The sequence below is a fragment of the Ornithodoros turicata genome, unplaced genomic scaffold (assembly GCF_037126465.1).
Source record: "Ornithodoros turicata isolate Travis unplaced genomic scaffold, ASM3712646v1 ctg00001099.1, whole genome shotgun sequence".
In the NCBI taxonomy this organism is placed as follows: Eukaryota; Metazoa; Arthropoda; class Arachnida; order Ixodida; family Argasidae; genus Ornithodoros; species Ornithodoros turicata.
Genome location: NW_026999465.1, coordinates 117,047 through 137,247, shown reverse-complemented (window position 1 = coordinate 137,247; position 20,201 = coordinate 117,047). Strand labels below are relative to the sequence as shown.

General features: G+C 42.8%; 1 protein-coding gene and 1 long non-coding RNA gene across 2 annotated transcripts; both read left to right on the top strand.

Annotated features, from left to right (window-relative positions):
• Positions 1–9,460: 9,460 nt before the first annotated feature.
• On the top strand, positions 9,461–11,369 carry LOC135376459 (uncharacterized). Its single transcript, XR_010417695.1, has 3 exons — positions 9,461–9,624; positions 10,182–10,242; positions 10,651–11,369. It is a non-coding gene; the product is annotated as an uncharacterized LOC135376459 (long non-coding RNA).
• A 2,032-nt stretch (positions 11,370–13,401) lies between these two features.
• LOC135376457 (eukaryotic translation initiation factor 4E-binding protein 1-like) lies at positions 13,402–17,900 on the top strand. The gene is made up of 4 exons (XM_064608971.1): positions 13,402–13,511; positions 13,583–13,740; positions 16,592–16,795; positions 17,296–17,900. Exons 2-4 carry the CDS (start codon positions 13,599–13,601, stop codon positions 17,334–17,336), a joined length of 387 nt encoding a protein of 128 aa, XP_064465041.1. The 5' UTR covers positions 13,402–13,511; positions 13,583–13,598; the 3' UTR covers positions 17,337–17,900.
• Positions 17,901–20,201: the final 2,301 nt, after the last annotated feature.

The following is a 20,201-nucleotide window of genomic DNA, read 5'->3' as shown; positions in this document are numbered from 1 at the left end:
TTTAGCTATTAATGTACAAACAAATATCTTGTATACAATGTGTGACTATATAGACAGCTTTTTAATCTATATCTTAAAAAATTGTAAGAAAGAGTGTACAGTTTTGATTTTGGAATTTTAAACAAGAACCTTTGGTGGTGGAGTTTGTGCTTTGTTTCATTATGAGCTAAAATCTTCTAAAATTAAAGTATGTCCTTCCCATTTGTAGTGCCTCATATGCCGTGACATAATGAATAGACTCATAGTTTTTCAGTATGGCTAATGAAAAAACCTCGGGTACATTCTGTGAATTGGAGCTACGTTTATGTGTGCTGCTTTGGTTAAGTTTGCAAAAGGAATATTCACTTATTATAATTACGTATCTTCCATTGTGTTTATGCATAGTGCTCATCTTCATTGTATAGTGGTTAAACATTTCTGATGACAGTTGTGTGATTCGATTCTCCCAAAATCTTATTGGAACTGTGTGCCGTATGTTATGATGATTAAAATTGTAGACTTCGCCTGCGCATCATGCTTGTCCATCACTTGCATCGCGTCATTTGATAATAGATTCCTATCAATATAGTATTGTCAACTGTCCAATCATTTGAGAAAATATATACACTGTGCAATTTAATTCATAAAATATGCTTTCGCAAAATATTAGTGATCCTCTTTGTAAACAAAGATTGATGTAACATGCCTCCAAATTTCAATTCTTCTACAATTCTTTCCTTCGGGTGTCGGTGTTGTATAGAGTGTGGTCGTGTAAAATCTCTTTGATTGCCAGCGCTGATTCCATGCGAAGATCCTTGTGCATAGTGTGGAATAAACGTCTCCTTAGCAAACTTCAATCTAATCATAAGCAGTTTTCGTTGCGACGTGTAGAATACATTACATTGATGACGAATATTAGAACTATTATTTCAGTTATATACACTTGTTTATCTCGATAAATTACAGTTCTATTCCAAACACTGAAGTTTTCGTTTGTTGCCTTGATTGATGAATTCCGAAGACATCAAATAGTTTATTCTGAATATTGGGCGCTTGAATCCAGCGTTGATTAACGCAGGCGATATGTTGTCGCTGTGTTTGTATTGCTTCAACAACTTGCACTTTGTCGCGATGAACTTGCACAGTCTCTTATTGATGTTTCCTTTCTTTGTATAAAGATTCTTGAATGGCGTACAAGAGAGTATTAGATGAAAATCGTCCGGTGGTCCACCGCAATTGATATGTTTGTTGAGTTTCAATAAGTGATGATACATCAGACCTTGCACGACAATATTGAACTGCTGTTCATTCGACATCATTGACTGATAGAGGAAAATAAATGTGTAGAGGCTCTAGTGGAATATATCACGTGATAAGATTTTTATGTACTTTCCATTTCAGCCGTTAGGTGTAATTTCAACAAATCCGTAATGAATCGTGCGATATAGACTGCTTGTATATGATAATTTGATCTGATTGCTTTCTTGATTAATGCAATGCCCATTGCAATGGTTACAATTACGTTTGGTCTAGTGTATTTCAATTATTCGTTAGCAAACCTCAAAAACTCCACCATCAATCCCAGTGGTCCTTCCGATGTTGACGTGCAAATATTTTTATAACTATTGTAGAATTGGCATATAAGTTCTCGCGTCTTGAATTCCATAATGTACACCATATCTCCGAATACGACCTACTAGGACATACTAGGACGTACGACATACTAGGACGTATTGAAATGCAGCGATAATTGAATCGTTTCGAGGCTCCTCCTTTTCGAAGCAGCTTTTTATCACGTCCTCCCATGACCTATGGTAACGAGTACAAAATCCGTCCATATCTTCAATGTACAGCAATTGTCTGTTCTGTTTTGTAGTGTGCCTCGACACTTAATTAAATCATATCGGTGCTAATTTTATTTATTAAGAAATTATTATGTTATCGTGTTTAGAATGTTACTAATATCCACCTGTCGTGAGAATTATGAAAGTCAATTTGCAAAAACGATGTGATGAGCGAGAAAAACGCGAGCTTTAAACGCGCTAGAACCCTCAATTCCCGGCTTGAGTTGTTGGAGTCGGCTTATGACTTTCACCACGACCATTGTGGGACTGGGATCCCCCTACTCCCTGCGGGCGTAACCTTGGCGAAGGACATGGGAGCTCAGCTTCCCTCTCTCACTGTTTTTTTTTAGTGGGCTCTGAATGAAAAAGATGTGTTCCTGTGACATCGACCTCCTTGTTCAGAAAGTGTTTCCCTAATTAATTACTGCTTTGAGTGTGCTTCAGATGATCGCTCGATTGATATTAATAAAAATATTCTACTAGTTGGGAAAGTATTTTTAAGTTGTGTGCGTTGATTTTCACTGTAGCAAACTTTTACATTAATTTGCATTTCAGATGAGTTGTTTGTTTGTGGCTTTTGCGTGTAGAAATTACTATTGCAAAGTTATCATAAAACGATGTAATTAAATTTGATTTTCGTTTCCGAATGAGTATTGTTTCTACCATTGAATAAATTTGACTTTCTCTCTTTGCTTCAGATATTCACTCGATTGATATTTTGTGAGTTGAGAATAATGTATGCATAATAGTTGTGTCAGATCTGAAATACATTAAATGCAGCGTTTCTTGTTTTTGTTTGCGCCGATAATATTTCTCGTTTGCTTAGATAATGTTTCTCTAAAACCAGTTTGCACTGACATAAAAGTATATTCTTTGCTTTTTTGCGTGCTATTGTTTGTTTGTTGATAGAATTCTTATTGTATTCTTGAGAATCGAATAATTCCAATGTCTATTTGCGATCAATAAAAAATTTCGCGTCTGTACACCGGTTCAAAGAATATTTCCTTTTGGAGGAAAGAATGTGAAAAAGAGAGGGGGTTTCCCCACCCCGTAGATTGACAAAGGATTTGCGGTTTCTTTGCTTTTGGGGTGTATAGAGGGTGAGAGTGACCCCACCGGGCTCAAGGCTCAAGTAGCATAGATTGGCGTTACTGTGTAAAGCTTAGCTGTGCTCCGTGTTTGGATACCTCTGTCAAGGTAATGTCTATAGTGCCTGAGTAGGATGAAAATTCTATATTGGTAGGTCGCAAGGATGATTTTATGATAGTTCAAAGGATAGATTACTTCCATTTCAATATATTAATGATTGATAGTTTGTTTCAATAATATTTTCCTGTCTGTTGTTTACACGTTGGCAGATGCGTCATTTAGAGTGTTTCTCTGCTATTCAGTGCTAGCTCCGTGCATGTTTCTCGTTTTGGTAGATTCTTTTTCAGTTATTTTCCTGCATGTGTCTGTTGTTTACACGTTGGCAGATGCGCCGTTTAGAGTGTTTCTCTGCTATTCATCCGTGCATGTTTCTCGTTCTAGATTGTTCTTCAACTATTTATCCTTTGTGTACACTCTAAGAAAAAAAAGAGTACTTTTACTCCTTTTGGGGAGTATTTGCATTGCCACAAAAAATAGTCCCTTTCGGGAGTAAATGCACGGGAGTAAATGAATGTCACAGAGTGTAGACTGCATTTCACGCGCTGTTGTAAGGGTCCCAGGTACATAATTGGTGCGCATGCATGAAAATACTTTGAAGCAAACCGTCAACCGCGATATATCGAGTGATATAAAATATTGCGCCATACTACGGCACAATTTGCGAAGAAAGATGCGCTAACTGTTTCTTACTCTGTGTGGCTGGAAAATTGCTACGTTGTCTGAGTTATGCAGCCTTATGTCGTTCAAATTGAGCAAGTGCACATATTTACGTAGACTGTTGCATTCAGGAGACCATTCGCGAAGTTTAGTGACAATTTGCAGTCCTGGGGAGTAAATGTCGGGACTAAATGTTGGGTTAGGGGACTAAAATGGGGAGTAATTAATTGCAGACTAGGGGAGTAGAAGCTGCAATTACTCCTCGTTTTACTCCTTTTTTTCTTAGAGTGCACCTCTTGTTTTGGATTGTGCATTGTTTTGGCTCTCTATTAGCTGTTGATCTTGTTTCTCATTATTTCCTTGCATGTGTCTATTGTTTACGTGTGGATGATGCACCGTTCAAAGTGTTTGTCTGCTATTCAGCGTTAGCTCTGTGCTGTATTAAATTCCTCACGTTTCTCGTTTTGATAGATTCTTTTTCAATTATGTATCCTTTGTGTACCTCTTGTTTACGTGATGGGTTTTGGTCCTCTATTAGCTGTTGATCGTGTTTCTCATTATATCCTTGCTTGTGTGCTATTCGCGTCATAAGAAATTGATTAATTGTGTCGCGTTTGAATATTCAACTTAGCTTCCCATAGTCTTTATTATGTGTATTGCGATTCTTCTGCTTTTTTAATAGTTTTTCGCGTTCACGCAGAATCACAACATAATTCCTGCCACTATTTGGCTTTAATAAGTTTCATCTTGTACTTTTGTGTATGGTTATCCTTTGCATGTAAACCGCCCACCGCGCAGCTATTGTAGCGGAAAAAGTCGGCCCAGGGTGAAAAAATATGAATGAATTCGGCCCAGATGTTGTCAGTGTGCATGCCCCTACTCGCGTGCGAATTGCCTACCGTACCACTGTTGTAGCGAAAAAAATATGAAAGAAGTCAGCCCAGGAGGAAGAATTGCCAAAGAAGTCCACCCAGGTGTGATGGTATCATCGCCTGGCTGGGATGACAGTGTACATGTTCCCTACTTGCATGTAAACCACTCACGCGCCGCTTGAAAAAGATTGCGAACGAAGTCGGCCCAGACGAAAAAATCGCCAAAGAAGTCGGCCCAGGTGAAAAACTACTGAATGATAAGGGCACGCGCGGCTCTCCGGCTCGCTGGTAGGCACTCGGACAGCCCCTCACCCGCCTACTTGCATGTAAAGTGCCCACGCGCCACTTGAAACAAATGCGAACGAAGTCGGTCCAGGCTGAAAAATCGCCGAAGAAGTCGGCCCAGGGTGCACAACGATAAGGGCACGCCCAGCCCGTCGGCCCGCTGGTAAGCACACGGACAGCCCCTCACCAGCGCGCCACCCACCACGCGCTGAAAAATAAAAATTAAAAAAATCGCTAGAGAAGTCGGCCCAGCTAATGTTCTTGAAGTTACATACATCTATCAGAACTTTGTAATTAAAACTCCACTATGGTGCTCACGTATAATAATGTGAGATTTTTATAATCAAACTTGTAATTTTGATTATAATCATATTGATTAAAAATATATTCTTTGATTAAATGTGCTACCCTTCTGCTTAATTGAAAAATATTGTGTATGATGTATGATACCCCTTCTATTATAATTCTTAATACATTTTCAGCTTACACGCCGGTGTCTGACGATAGCGGTAAGTTTTTGCTTCGCAACGTAGTTCTTTTTTCCTCATGACTGTTGTCTCTTTCAGTATTTAGCTCAAGCCCAATATTTTTTGAAAATGGCAAGGAATCATAATGGATATGAAAAAGGTGTTTAAATTTGATTTCTTGTTTCAGCTCCAGAGTCGCCACCGTCGTTATGTATGTATTATTGGAATATAGATGTGTATAGTTGTGTGGTTGTGTATGTGTACAGTTGTTTTGTTGTGTTGTGTATAGTTGTATTGTTATGTAATATGTATGTATTATTGAAATATAGTTGTGTTGTGTATGTTGTGTGTGTGTTGTGTATTATTAATTGATAATATCTTTTTCAGCTTACACGCCTGTACCGCAGCCAACCCCTGAAGTTATAGATGGCTTGCACCGGCCCTCCAGAAAGAGGGAAAAGAAGCACGCGTATAGGCGGGGTGCGCCAGACCACCAGAAAGAGGGAAAAAGCACTGGTAAAGCTATGGTGTGACGTCACGTGCAAGCCATGTATAGGACACGATTACAATAATAAACGAGATTCTCTTGCAGATCATTGGAGTCCGCCACCGCAATGTATGTATTATTATAAAACGAGTATGGATGTTGACAATGTGACTATCTTTTGAGATGACCCAACGTTGGATCCAGTGAACTGTATGCATTATTGAAATGAATACGTTGATACTAATTTAGATTCACTTACAGATTACTGGAGTCCGCCGCCACCACATTGTATGTATTATTGAAATATAAGTGTGGTTTCATATAATAACAATAACCGCTTTTTTCAGGTCAGTGTTGTGTCCAACGTGAGTTATCGTGTGGTAAGCAATGTGACGACGTTAATTTTATGTTTTCTTTCAGGGTCTGAAATGAAAGACTTTATAAAAAGTGTTATTGTAAATACATTGAATGAAATATTAACAAATGAATAAATGTATGTTTCCTTTACATGTAGTGTCTTGTGTTTCTTCTGTTACAGGTCGTGAAGGTTTTTCGGCTGGGTTTTTCTCCTTCACCTGATTGGCATCACAATTGGCACAATTCCCAGCACAATTGGCTTTAATAAATATATCTAAACTTGATTGGCATTACAATTGGCATTAATAAATATATTTTCGCTTGTACTTTTTGTGTATGACCCTTCTTTGCATGTCTATGCATGTTATAAGCGCGCGTACAACCCTCCGCACACGCGCCGCGCGGGAAAAAATACGCGCAGGGCTCAGGGCAGGACCCATGGGTCCATGTCTGAGTTTCGCCTTGTTTGAGTCTCGGCATGCCCTCTTACTAGTTATATAAAACTAACTTTTATAATTTTTAAGTTTTAATAAACCCTTTTTGGTATACATATATATATATATATGTGTGTGTCTGTAGTATACATACAGTGTGATGATCGCGAAAGTTCTCGCAGTTCCTGTGTCCATCTAAGCAGCATTCTTGGATAGTTTTGAAACTGTGAGCTTTTCATAATACCTATACTTCCAATCTTGTGTGCTCAAATTAATCAATACATCAATACAAAATCGTCTGCTTCTCAGTTTTGTGCATTCCCTGACTCCGTCGCAGGCCTATTCTGGGAAGCTGAAACCGAAACCACTGCGACAGGGAGGCATAAAAGTGCGCAGCGCCGCCTTGTGGCCTTGTGAAGTGGGAAGTGGTATTCCCAAGGTATGTGCCCTGATTCAAAAGGGACGAGGCGAACCTGATTCTGAACCTGAACCCGGGAGCCCAGTCATCCAAGGATAGAGATGGTCTGGTCCACCCAGGGGCGGATCTGGAGGGGGGTCAGGATGTCCTAGATCGCGTATCTATATACCATGCTGACCAAGGCCAGAGCCCCCTCTCAGAAAAATCCTCCATCCGCCCCTGGGTCCACCTATTCCTTTCGGAAAGCCCGGTCGAAAACAAATTTCTTACGGAGATTGATCCATAAATCAAGTGACACACTGATCACTCCTATCTTCCGATCCATCAGTTAGTGAGGCCTACGCACAGGTCACCATGACGATGGTAGACAGACTGAAACCGAAACAAATCGGAAGGGGAGGGCTGGGTTCCACGAATGGGCACTTGTTCGCTGCCTCCTATAGACCTCTACCTGTTTGTAAACAAATGACGTCATAATGTCCGACAGCGCCACGAGTTTGGTAGAGTTGAACTACGTTCAAAGCTAGTGGCGAACAAGGTCGCGCCCGAAAGCCACGGTCTTGAGGGGATTACGATGGTCTCTGAAAAGGACACGACCTTCGGTCCTACTTTTCTTTCAATAGGAGGCAGGGAACAATTGCCCATTCGTGGAACCCAGCTCTCGATCCCCTTTCGATCTGTTTTGGTTTCGGTGTGTCTACCAACGTCATGATGACGTTTCTCGGGTAGAGGTTTATTGAAAGAAAAATAGAAGCGGAGGTCGCGTCACCTTTCAGGGACCATGGTACGTAATCCCCTCAAGACCATGGCTTTCGGGCGCGACCTTGTTCGCCACTAGCTTTGAACGCAGTTCAACATTACCAAACTCGTGGCGCTGTCGAACATTATGACGTCATTTGTTTACAAACAGGTAGAGGTCTATTAGATCGCGAATCAACAACAGGACCAAACGACACAAAGCCAAAAAACTAATTTCATAGGAATTCCATGGCAATAATAAGCCACATGGGGTTGAGAGGCAAGTTTGCGCCCAGGGCAGGGTGAATCTGAAGCGCCTCTCCCCCACTGCCGTCAGAAGCCATGTAAACAAAGAAATGAAAACGCTTATTTGCTCTGCCGATATCGTAAATTCAACTTTTCTTCGTTCCCGCTTTATCCTGTCCAACCAACCTGCCAGAGCCAGCCGTTCGGCGCCCTCTCTGGCGAGGACGCCCCGGGCGGCTGCCCCTCTCGCCCCCCGTCGCTACGGCTCTGAAGAGGACATCTATAGTATACCTCAACTATGAAAACGTACAGCACATCGCTCTTATACGAAACGATCCCTCTGATCCCAAGAAAACGATCCCTCTGAGCTATATGAGAAAGGCACGGTCACCTGCATCCTATGCGAATCTGGATGAGGTCGAATACATCGGCCATGTATTACTCTCTTGCCCAGCACTACACGAAACTCCATCATCCAAATCACTTGAATTGTGCCTCAGATTCGGACCGTCAAGTACAGAAGACATCCTCGCAACGAAAATGCTTCTATTGACCCGGGAAGCAGCCACCCAAAAGAACATCAGAAGTTACAGATAGGAAGCGGGCCAACGTCGCAACCATTCCTTGCCCAGGCACTGAAACCGAAACCGGAACAACGTGAAGCAAGCCAAGCAAGCCAAACCAAGCCTTACAGCAAGGCTGGCCAGGCTGGCAGCGCCCCACTAGCCTTTCTTGATCCTGCCCCCTGCCTCAGCTGGATAACCCGGATAACCTTACCTTGTGTTGTTGTTATTATAATCATTTTTTTGTTGTTAAATCTGAACGCGTCTGGATTTTGCTTGTGGGACCTTTGGTACCAGTCCTGTTTCAAAAGAGACAAGGCGAAGCTGAACCAACAAAGAACTGAAGATGTCTATGATGGCTTTTGTCTGTCTACGCTTTGTGCGTGTTCTATTTATATTGTTTTATTATTTTTCGCACCTGTGACCCTATTTGGGATCTGCCCTGCATCGAAAAAGATGTGGTGCACAGAACTCTACTCTATATAGAAAGCCCAGGTCTTGCCCATTGAAAAAAGAGGGCAGGTTTTTAATTTTCACGATTTATCCGGGATGAATTACGCGAAGGTTTATCTTCATTACAAACCTTGATCTTGGCTTGGCGAACCCTGCAGCTGTATAGTTTTAGAACTTCAAGACGACAACCATACATCCTTGAACACCTTGCACAAATCGGAACTTCGAACAAACTTTATTGCACATAAAGAGAACATACAGTCTATACACTGGTAGCATGTTGCAACGGTGTTGTCGTGCACTTGAGAGCTCTGCAGTCTGAAGATGATGTTCTATATATCTCATAATAAAATTTGACCCATCCGTGGCATTGAACTTTTGCCAAAAAGCAATGCAGATATATGGGGGGGGGGGGGGGGTAGTTTAGTGACGTGAAGGTGTGTAGACATATCAGGTCCTCCAAACTCACCTCGGAAAAGCGTGCAACGAAGAAGGCCGCCACTAGCACTGATCTCGATTGTAAAAGGCTGGATCGCGGATAGGGAGCGCGAGCGTGAAGAAACCGGCCGCCATCTTACGGTGCTCACAACAGTCGCCGCAGCGATCATGGCAACTTCTTGCAATTACGGTCGTACCAACCGTACTGGCAAGGTTACAGGGCCTAAATTTATACAGGTGAGTCACTCTTTATCGAGGAATAAATAGGCGTTCATTCTGTATATTTAGTTGACCATTATGAAGTGTTTTTTTGTCCAAAACGAGCACTGGATGCAGGTTGCTTGATCGCTCTTCCGACGTTCAATCGAGCACACTTGCATTTTACCCGGCGGCAAATACAGTTTGAGTGCATAATATGCTTGAAAGAACATGTTACACTACACAGGTAGTGTTGTCATCAATATGTGCGAACACTCGAGCGCTTTTTTGCATGCATTGCTAGCATGGTACGCGGTGTTCTCTGCGGAAGCAAGTGCCACATTCATTTCTTTGAATTACCTTCGCGCACAAGTTCGGTATTACGTCATAATAAGACCACGACTGTCACATTTTTTCATGTATTGTTTTGGGCCATGGTTTGATTTGTGACAAAGAATCCTACGTAACGGTGGTGTGGCGCGACTTGAATAACGCCTTTGTCTGAGCTGTATCGTCAGCTTGTTACGATAGTAATAATTTGTAGCGTGTCGTGCTATTTGTAGCAGTTTTAAGGCAAAAGTGGTCTCTCAATACAGGTTTCGTCATGAGGGCTGCCCAGTGAATAATCTGTGCAGTGTGATACGGCTGGGTGTACAGGTAAGTATCACGTTCCTCATCCACTGGTTTCTACTTTACAGTTAGGAACAACCTCAGTGCACGCACTGTGGTTAGCCTCTCTCAGTTTTGCATATTTTCTTACATGTTCACATCAGAAACACACCTTACACTTTAGGCTCCTTAACCCAGCAATATAATAATTAGAGATTATAATTCTTTTTAGAAGAGTTCCCCATATTCTTTTTAGAATAGTTTTTAATCTTTTTAATTATTAGAAGATACAGGGATTGTAAACCATGTTTTAAACCGATGTTTTAACATTTGTCCAATGCATTTATTAAACAACATATTCATTTTTAACTGGTTGCACCCAAACCAATGTTCTGATGTATTATTTCCTTTGTTGTCGATGCACCATAAAAATTGGAATAATCGTCATCAATGCAGGTTACTTCACAGCTGCCTCGACATACTCAAGAAATGGGTGCAGAACCTGCGTAATGCCCACAAACTTTGACTACCACAGCATCTCCAGAAAGTAAAGGAATATGTGTCACATGGGATTTTTAAAGGCATTCACAGTATATAATACCTTGTATGAACTGTTGTAGATCTAAGCAGCTTCTACAGTACACTCTCAGAAATTAAAACTTGTCAGGGAACTGTGATAATTGTTTCAGTTAATAGGCATGCACATATACGCTATAAGAAGACAATTATTTATTGAGAATGCACTTCTCTGGCTACTCATGTTGTTTACATCTACTGTTGATCACATTCATTTATCACATATTATATTCTTATATACTATTATTATATTATCACATATTCGATCACATTAAATTTAAAATTTAGCATATATGAGAAAATATCAGTGGGGAAGTTGCTATTCATTGCTCATTCCAACCTAAAATTGAGTGCTACAAAGACAGCGTACCTGACCATTGTCATTCCTAAAATATATATTGCCATTGTAGCAAGGTCACAAAACAATAAATGTAGCCTTTTGCGACCTCCCTGCACGTTCATTGCATTCTGAAATGCATAAGTGCAAGAAATAAATCTTGAACTTGAATAAACTTGATGTTGTATAAACTTGACATAAAATGTTGAATAATATAATGAATGATGTAAAATATTGAATAAACTTGAACTCGTATATTCTCTTTACTCATCATCAGTGATCTTCATTACAAAAGCATATCGTGTTAGACTTTTTTGTTTGCGTTTCACAGACTGGGTACACGAGGGCCAAAATGACAAAATCACAACTGTTTCAACCTCCAAATAGTCCTGTTGCAATTTGAAGACCATACGTGGAGCTGCATTGTTTGGAACATGCTCCACATAACAAGCATGACAAAGTCAGCACTGGATAGCAGGACCCCGTCCCCAAGCAGCTTTTCTCACGCTGCAGTTGTATTCAACAAAAGCATGTGAGTGCTGGAGAAGGACATTCAGTTTGGCACAACCGCGCCTGCAAATAATCAGAACAAATAAAGGAAGAAGCAAACAAACATAGAAGGGCTGTATTTAAAAAAGAGATAAGTCCTGTGTCTCAAGGAGGTGTTACCACTTTCTAAGTAACTTAATTGATTAAGCTTACATCACTACCTGATTAACTGTCCTAACGAGTGTGATCTAATTGCGTGAAGTATTTAGGGCTGCTTCGGTGTGTCCATATTTGCGAGGCAAAGCACCGCTGTCGTTTACTAAAAGACTGTTTCTGCGGCAATGCTTGATATAAATCATACTAAACCCATACACGACTAAGACAACGGCTGTGATTCTACAGTACGATCTCTTTCTGCCATGCGAGTATATATCATCCCGGACCGTTCTTTATGGAACAATTTTTGTCCAGAACGCAGCACGGGATATTACATACATGGTTGTTGTTAACCTCACATCGTTTCTTATTGAAATATTGGCTGGGAAACGTACTGTAGTACAATCCCCAGCGCTGCACTGCCGTGACGGTCTAGTTTCGGAATGCAAAACATAACGTAATTAAGAATCGAACGACAGGACACCCGTGAAACACTGTTAGGATACATCAGTATACTGGCACCTTACAAAATTGTGTGATGACAAACAACGACCAACGCCTGCAGCGCAATAAATACTCACAATCTCCGTTGCCTCCCATTGTTTTCTATGGGCGCACACTGCGTTTTAGGGCCTCCCAACATGGCGGCCCGAATGCACGCCTCTCCCCCACGAGCCCCTCTCCCATGCGCGATCCACCCTTTATACATAGAGATCAGTGGATGGATGGATGGATGGTTTGGCACCCCTGGCGGGCCTCTTTGTAACGAGGGTCCAGCTCCGGCGGAGCGGACATGCAGTAAGAAATAAAAAGTTCACAAGACTACAAAGAATACACTGTTTCTTCCACTCAGTCTGCCTCTGTTGTCACAGTCTCTTGTCCGGTAGATCGTCGTGTCTTTTGAAACCAACTTCTTAGTCTTCTTTTCGTTTCCCTGACTTCCGTTTCCGGTTCGTCGCCGTCGTCTGCGGTGAAACCCAGTGCATTTTCGAGCGAGCACAATCGTCGAGTTCCCAACCCCTCACATTCGAGAATTACATGCCTAATATTTTCCGGTGCTTTATCCTTGCAGAGCTGACATCGTTCCTCTATGTCTTCGTACTTACTCCTCAGTGGCCACTAGATACCCCACTGTTGCCGTTCCGGATCACTTCAGCGCGCTAAGTTTAGCGGCAAAATGTTTTTGTTGTTTCTGCGAATGAATCTAGCCTTTATATGTCCAAATAAAACGCGTATAACAACTTTCTGTGTCGTGTTTCACTTTTTGGTCCCGTTTTTAACCGTGTTGAGCGATCGGAAGGATCTAGTGCACGGCTGCGTGCATCACATAGCGTACCTGTCGTACCAGGCGCCGCCACTGGCGCCACAGGCGCAGTCGTCCATTTCTCCTTCGGTGACTTGGCCTGGCTTGGACTGTGCTTCAACTGGATCTTTAGCGCGCTACAATCAAACGCAAGCCAACGTCTGTTAACAATGGGGTATCTAGGGCGGCCTCCGGCATTGCACGCATCGTGATAGGAACAAATACATGGGAAAATGGCGACCTTGGGGGACCTGAGACATATCACATATCACGGACACATACACAACACAGAAGAAGATAGGTAAAAGGAAGGCACAACGGGGGAGAGCCGCGCTGTCTGGTTGGCGAGAGCGAAAACCATGCGGGAGCGGCACGTGGTCAGAGGCGTCACCGATCTTTTCGCCATCTGGGGTCAGCGCAACGAAGCAATTGCTTTGAGAGTTTGCAAGCACAAAGGTAGCGTGTGGCGCATTACTTTCCCCGCTGAAGGGTACTATTTACAATTGTCATCTATTCTTTCGCAACAGTAAGACAGAAGACAGCATGTCCGCACATTCTCCAGAGCGCAAAATGAGTGACAGCTGTGCCATCCCAACGAGGCGCGTACTAGTAAATGATGCAAGTCAGCTGCCCATCGACTACAGCTCAACGCCCGGGGGTACCATTTTCTCCACAACTCCTGGAGGTACTGTAATACTGCACGATAAAGAGTACTTTGGGCTGTATCAGCGGTACCATTTCGTCTCATCGCATCCGTAGTGCTCAGCTGTTGTGTGACCACTTCGCCAAATATAGCTCACCCATGTTTGTGTTTTTCTCAGAATCCATTCAACACATTCTCCTGGGAACAACGTTTACGAAAATGCTTAAGGAACGTTTACACGTATCTCTGAATATGAAAGTGACGGGGTGACGTTCACAAGGGCGGCGTTGTCATGTTATTTTGTAGCACGACGACCACGTGGTTGCTCGTGCAATCCCCAAACGTTGAAGGTCAACCTATAAAGGGGGTTCCACGAGGAACCGCATTGAAGTGAACATTGTTTAGTGAAGGCTTGCTGTCGTCTGCGTTGTTGTTCTAGTTGCTGAGCATTTCTGCTAATAAAAATCCGACGCGTGGCTTGAGCCTTGTAGTGTGAGTCACGATCACCTGCGATTGCTTTCCTTTTTTTTTTTTTTTTTCTTTGCAGCAACTCATTTCGTAACCGCATCATGTGGTCGGTGTTCCCAGGGAGTTTTCCGCTTGTGTGTTGATGATTACGTCACTGTACTACGTGCGCTTACTGGCGTGCTCCAGGAACTTCAGCGAAGTCGGAGCAAAGCAGGATAGACGGTCTTGTTGTTTTTTTTTTTCCCCTCTTCGTTGTTTTGGCTCGTTCCGTTTCATATATCACGTGATACAGCAAACAATATGTAGGGTGTTGAAAAGAAATAAGCGAACCTGTCCATTGCGCAACGTTGTTACTTTAAATTGGAACAGAGCTTGAACAGTGTCATGACAGATGGTGTTTGCATTTATCACTGAAATTTCACAATAGCCCAAAAGTTGCTCCTTTTTTAGTTTTGCATAATATTCTGCAATAATATGGGAAATGAAACCCTTTGTAGGCTTTAACACCTAATGAAAAAGGCAAATTCAGCCCCCACTGTGCTTGCACTGCCTTGCGATGTGCTGTACTAAGACCGTGCCATTACTGTACACGGGTATGCATCATGCACAACACCCGGTTTGCTCTATTATGTAACCATATGATTATGCAGCAAGAAAAATGTACCCGTTCATACTACATTTGAGGGTGTTAGTACACCGCAGTGCACTGAAGTCCCGGTACCACATTTGTTACGTGGTATTTTAAAAACTTTGTACAAAATTTTTTTTGTTGGAGCCCGCAAGAAAGAACCACATAGTAACCATTGGATTACAAGGAACAGAGCCTGGGTTTCTGTGCTGCTCCGTGGCTTGCCTGTGTCAGTTGATCTCTGTCAATTATGGGTAAAACAAAGATATCAGACTTGCACAATATGACTGTCAACCACATCCTTGTAGGTGTGGCACCCTTCAGCTTCTATGGGATTTCCCATAGATTTTATAAAATTGAAAACTTGAAAAAAAAAATGCATTTCCTATCTAATCCCATGAAGGCGCTAGAAAAAATATATCTAAAATTGATATGTCTAATAATGTTTAGTCTACTTTGAACCATGTACCTCCTGCACAATCTTTTGTCAGCTATAATTAGCTAAGAAGACTAGCTAATATGCAAGCTAGGTGCAAGGTGTTACGTGATGACATAACAGGTAGCTAGGGTTCTTTTTCGGGTCGAAACTGCAATGCTTTCAACCCTGTGCATATGCTCTCAAATTTGGGGAGAACCTGATTTCTACGAGGAATTCCCGAGGTTCTGAAACTTGGGATGCCGCAGTAAGTGCCCAAAGGGGTGAATTATGGTATTAGCGAGGATCGCAGGAGACCTGCGTATCCTTTCGTGATGACACTCTGTCAACTCTAAAGAAGGGCTTTCATGCAGCTGGGACGCATTAGAATTCCCCTGTTCGTTCAGTGTGCCAGTTCAAAGTGCTTCCTGTCTGATGAACTGCTTTTAAAAGTGTGTCTGCCACACGATGTCACAGGACACAGTAAGGACATATAGATATGTAGCATCTGAGTTTTCGTACATTGGGGCCAAAGTGTGTTCTAGTTACAGAACAATAAAGATTCTGCCTTCTGCACTCATCACAGTGGTGTCTTGAATCAGACTAATTGGATTTCACTCAAAAGCCCCCGATGACCTATGAAATGGGCAACAACAAAAATACAGAATTTTTGTGTGAAAATCCCCCCCCCCCCCCATTACGAAAATTGCAAAACCCGAAAACCGGGAACCCTACGCATATCCAGGTTGTAATAAAATCAATAGGAAGAGTAGGGCCAGTTGGTACAACTCCATTTTTAGTGACAAGAGAGCATCGAAACAAGGTGGACAAAAAAGATGAAGAGGGATCTCGGCTTGCAGGACACATCATTTATTGTCGGTGTCCACCCCAGTACAACCAGACAAAAGTCTTATACAGATCTAAAGACGTTCATGTGCGGCATGTGTTAGAGACAAAAACGATAATGCAACTTAAAGATAAGTGCATCAGTGCAGCGACGGCGACCGTGACAGAGAAACAACGACATCTTATCAACTCCGAATGGGTGTTCTGAAGGGCGGCATCGTCGATGATTGGCTGTTGATGCAGTGTGTGGCGCTCAGGTATGGAAGAAGAGGGGGAGGGTACGGATGAGGGGCTCGTATTTGGTTTCACGTTCGGCTCATTCCAGCAAAAGTGGTTGAAAGTTGCGACCTGTTCTTTCCTATTCAGTGTCTGACCGTGCGTCCTTATTCTTGTCGCTAAGAATGGGGTGGCGTAATAGAATCCTCCAGTCGTGCGTGATTGGAGGAACAAGAATCGAGGTGCATCCCCCACCTTCGAAGAACCAGGTTTGGGTCATGTGAACCGCCCCCGTACGGGCATCCGAACTCTATTTGCAGGTTCCAGAATTATTTACGACAGAGGCTTCCTGATGCAAATGCGCAACTCTCCAGTGGCGCGCACTCCCCCGAAGAACCTGCCAGTCATCCCGGGGGTGACTGTACCCGGTAGCAGTCCCAACGCAAAGCACACCACATCACCCGTCAAGCAAGTCGTCGAGAATGGTGTCGTGCAGACGGATGCCAAGCCTACACCAAAGCCAGGTAACTGTCCAACTTTGCAGCACGGATTGACATCTCAGGGGGGGGAAAAAACGACCCTACTCTACTTTCGCACACATTGAGTAGCCCGCACGTGGGTCGTGTCTCTGGGAGTAGGTCTCTGATGAGCTAAGATTGGGTAAGGGTTCTGCATGTTGGCTTGCACAGTTAAGCGTTTTATTAAGGAGGCGCACCGTACTTAACGTACCTGGTGGAAGGCCACGTGCCTAAGCAACTTGTACCCGACCACAAATCTGGAGGCTGGCACTCTTTGGCACTATTTCTCAGCACCTATTCTATACCAAGTATACGATACCTATTCTATTCTATACCAAGCAGACGGAATACAGAGCTTTATCTTGGCTAACCCTGTACTTTGTGAGTCCGAGGTGTCATGCACCTGTCTCAAGCCAGTCACAGATCTAGAGATTAGCTGTCCTGTAGAGGTTGACTCCTCCCGAAGCGCAGTCAATTTAGGTGTGCGTTTGACTGCCTCTTTCTAGATGGTTCCAGCGACGAGCCCATGTTTGCCATGGACATCTAGTGAAGCAAGTGCCAAGGATCCACCATATTGCTTGCCCCTCCTGCAAAGGTTTTGCCACAACCCCATGCGAGCTGGCACATTTTGCCAAAAGCAGTCAATCTTCACCACCACCACCACCACCAGCAGCGGGATGCACAGTCAGAAGTCGCTGCCAGCAAGTGCAAATGGGACTGGCAGATAGTCTTATCTTTCTTCCGCATTTATCTCTTTGTTTATGTTATGTCAGCAGCACTGGCAGACACAGTTGAAGCAGTATTTTTATCCTTCAAGAGGGAGCAGCAGTTGTTTGAGTCTTTTTTTACCTGGTGACATCCGTTATCGTCATGCTCGAATTGGTTGAGAACGGGAAGCTGTCCAGTTTTTATTTGTTGCTCAGTAAGGTGCTAGAATTTGGGGTACTGTGGCAGAGATTTTTATACGTTTTTTTAAGTCTTTCGCGATTGAATTGAATTGAATTGAGGGCCGAGAAACAGTTTGTTGCTCAGCGAGATTGTAGAAGGGTGCTGCACTTTGTGTGTGGCTTGCTTCAGTGTTGCAATAATAAAAGAACTGGATCTGTGTTGACTTCCTTGCAGGAAAGTGCTTGATAAGCAAATTACACCTTCAAGTTCACAGGTCACAACGGCGGTTTGTTCCACCCACATCTTCCAATCAATGTAGCAAAATGTGTGGAGCCTGTGATGTACAGCTAGCATCACAGTTAACTTGAATGCCATTCCGGACTCTGGCACAGAAAAAAAAAAAAAAAAAAAAACTGCTGTCTCCAAACTTTGTCGGCACGGGCGACTTCCTGTCCCTCTTGTTCTGACAGTGAAAACACCGGAGTGGCATAGCTCTTGTAGCGAGGACAGGTCCTGAGTGTCCTGGCACCACCAAAGGACACACGACAGCAAGCCCAGATTTGGAACAAACTGCCTGCTGAATGCTGCCACAACAAAACTGTTTGTCATCTTTTCTCACAAACTGTCCCTTCGACTGCACGCAGCAAATATTAGAGGTAGTGTGTAATAAAACTAATACGTAACACAATAATCGATAACAGTGGTGTCACTAAGGTGCGTGTAACCCTGCCGGTTGTAATGCAACCCTTACTCAATGAGTAACAATGTCATACTACTGGCAAAAAAAAATCACTTGCTCGCAAAGGACTCATGTTGCCACAGAGAGAGAGATGGGTATTGGTGCGTCACCCTCTCCTGTCGTGTCGCCCAGTGTGGACCGTACCCTCCTAGTGACGCCACTAATGGACAAACAAGCAGTACACAAATCTGTTACTATCCCTGTAATGGGTAATGCAAATGCCATTGCATTTTGGCTGTGTAATGGGTAATGACATTACCCATTACTTGGGTTGAAAGTGAAACCTCATGCATTGTGCCAGTAATGCATTGTGCTTCTGTAGTACAGGCAAGGAGAATCTGGAAGTCTGTTTTCCCGACATCTTTGGCCTGCTCACCAACGGGAAGGATAAAGTCAGGGTGGAGTCTATCAACACCCAAGTCCTCTTGCGTTGCAAATAATCTTATCTATGATTGCCCGTTTAGATTATGCACACTGCTTTCACCTCTCAATTAACTCATTTACACTAATCGACTTCCCATAAACTCTGATCACGATCACCTGCAAAGTGTAACAAAGTAAAATCCTAGTCAAGTGTCTGTATAACATGCGCTTGGAACACTAAGAAGGGCTGACAGAATCGTCCGAGGAAATGCAATGCAAAAAAAAGAGAAAAAGTCTACCTTGATGAACGAATGGCATTAATAATGAACAGAGCACGGATAAATATGCACTAAAACCAACAAAATATGCATGCAGCTGTGCATTTAAAATATTTGGAATATGCAGTAAGAAAAACAATGTTTCTCCTTGTTGTTGGTATGAAACATGGCACTGAGTACATATTTGACAAAATTTGAGCATTTTATAGCCGACCCTCCGTTTACAAACATACGACGTCACGAGAAGACTGGTTCGAGATTACATTTTGCTGTGGTGGGCAAGAACAGGGGAAAATGTGTCGGCTGATAAAGCTGATAATGCCCACCAGCATGCCTTGCGCGGCGGCAAAACATAATTGATGACGTAGGGGGTTTATGTCGTCTGTTAGGAATCATGCAGTAAAACAAAGCTGCCTTCATGAGGAGCACACAAGAAAGACGACTTGCACAACAGATGTAAATCAAGCAACTGAAGGCTTTGCTTTCAGCACTGTGCCACAGGTTAACATGCAAATGCTGCCAATCGTAAGAGTGAAGAAAGTTGTGAAGGCGAAGTACAGCCTACTGACCACGCACACGCGATCAATGTGGTACTCCGATGCCCGGCGTGGCTGTGAGCCTTGAGCGCCAACTTGTGATGATTATGATTGGAGTTTTAATGGCGCATCGACAACAATGGTCATAATGCGCTAACACAGTGATGACGCTGTTAATGCCGGATTTTAGTGCATCACGCACGCATCTCGGAAACAAAATATTAGATTCTGACCAGAATTTTTGCGAAAAAGGACCCAAAACCTTTCATGAAGGAAAAGCAGCAGCAAAGAAAGAACACCTGCGCATATGAAAATATGCGCCATGCATACATTTTAGTTATAAATATGCCACAATGTGCCAAACATGCATTTATATGCAGCCTTCTAATCGGACCCCCAAACCAAGTCAAAAGGCTTTTGGCATCGTTTAGACACGAAACCATATAGAGAAAAAAGCATGTGCTTGCACGAAAATCCGTGCTCTAGTCATGAATTAGTAAGCATGAAAAACTACTAAGTAATATAATGCATCGTGATCGCTTTCCAAAGCTGTAGTGGTAGTGCATCACAGACATTTCCTACCTCTAGTCAACATCATCTTATTGTCT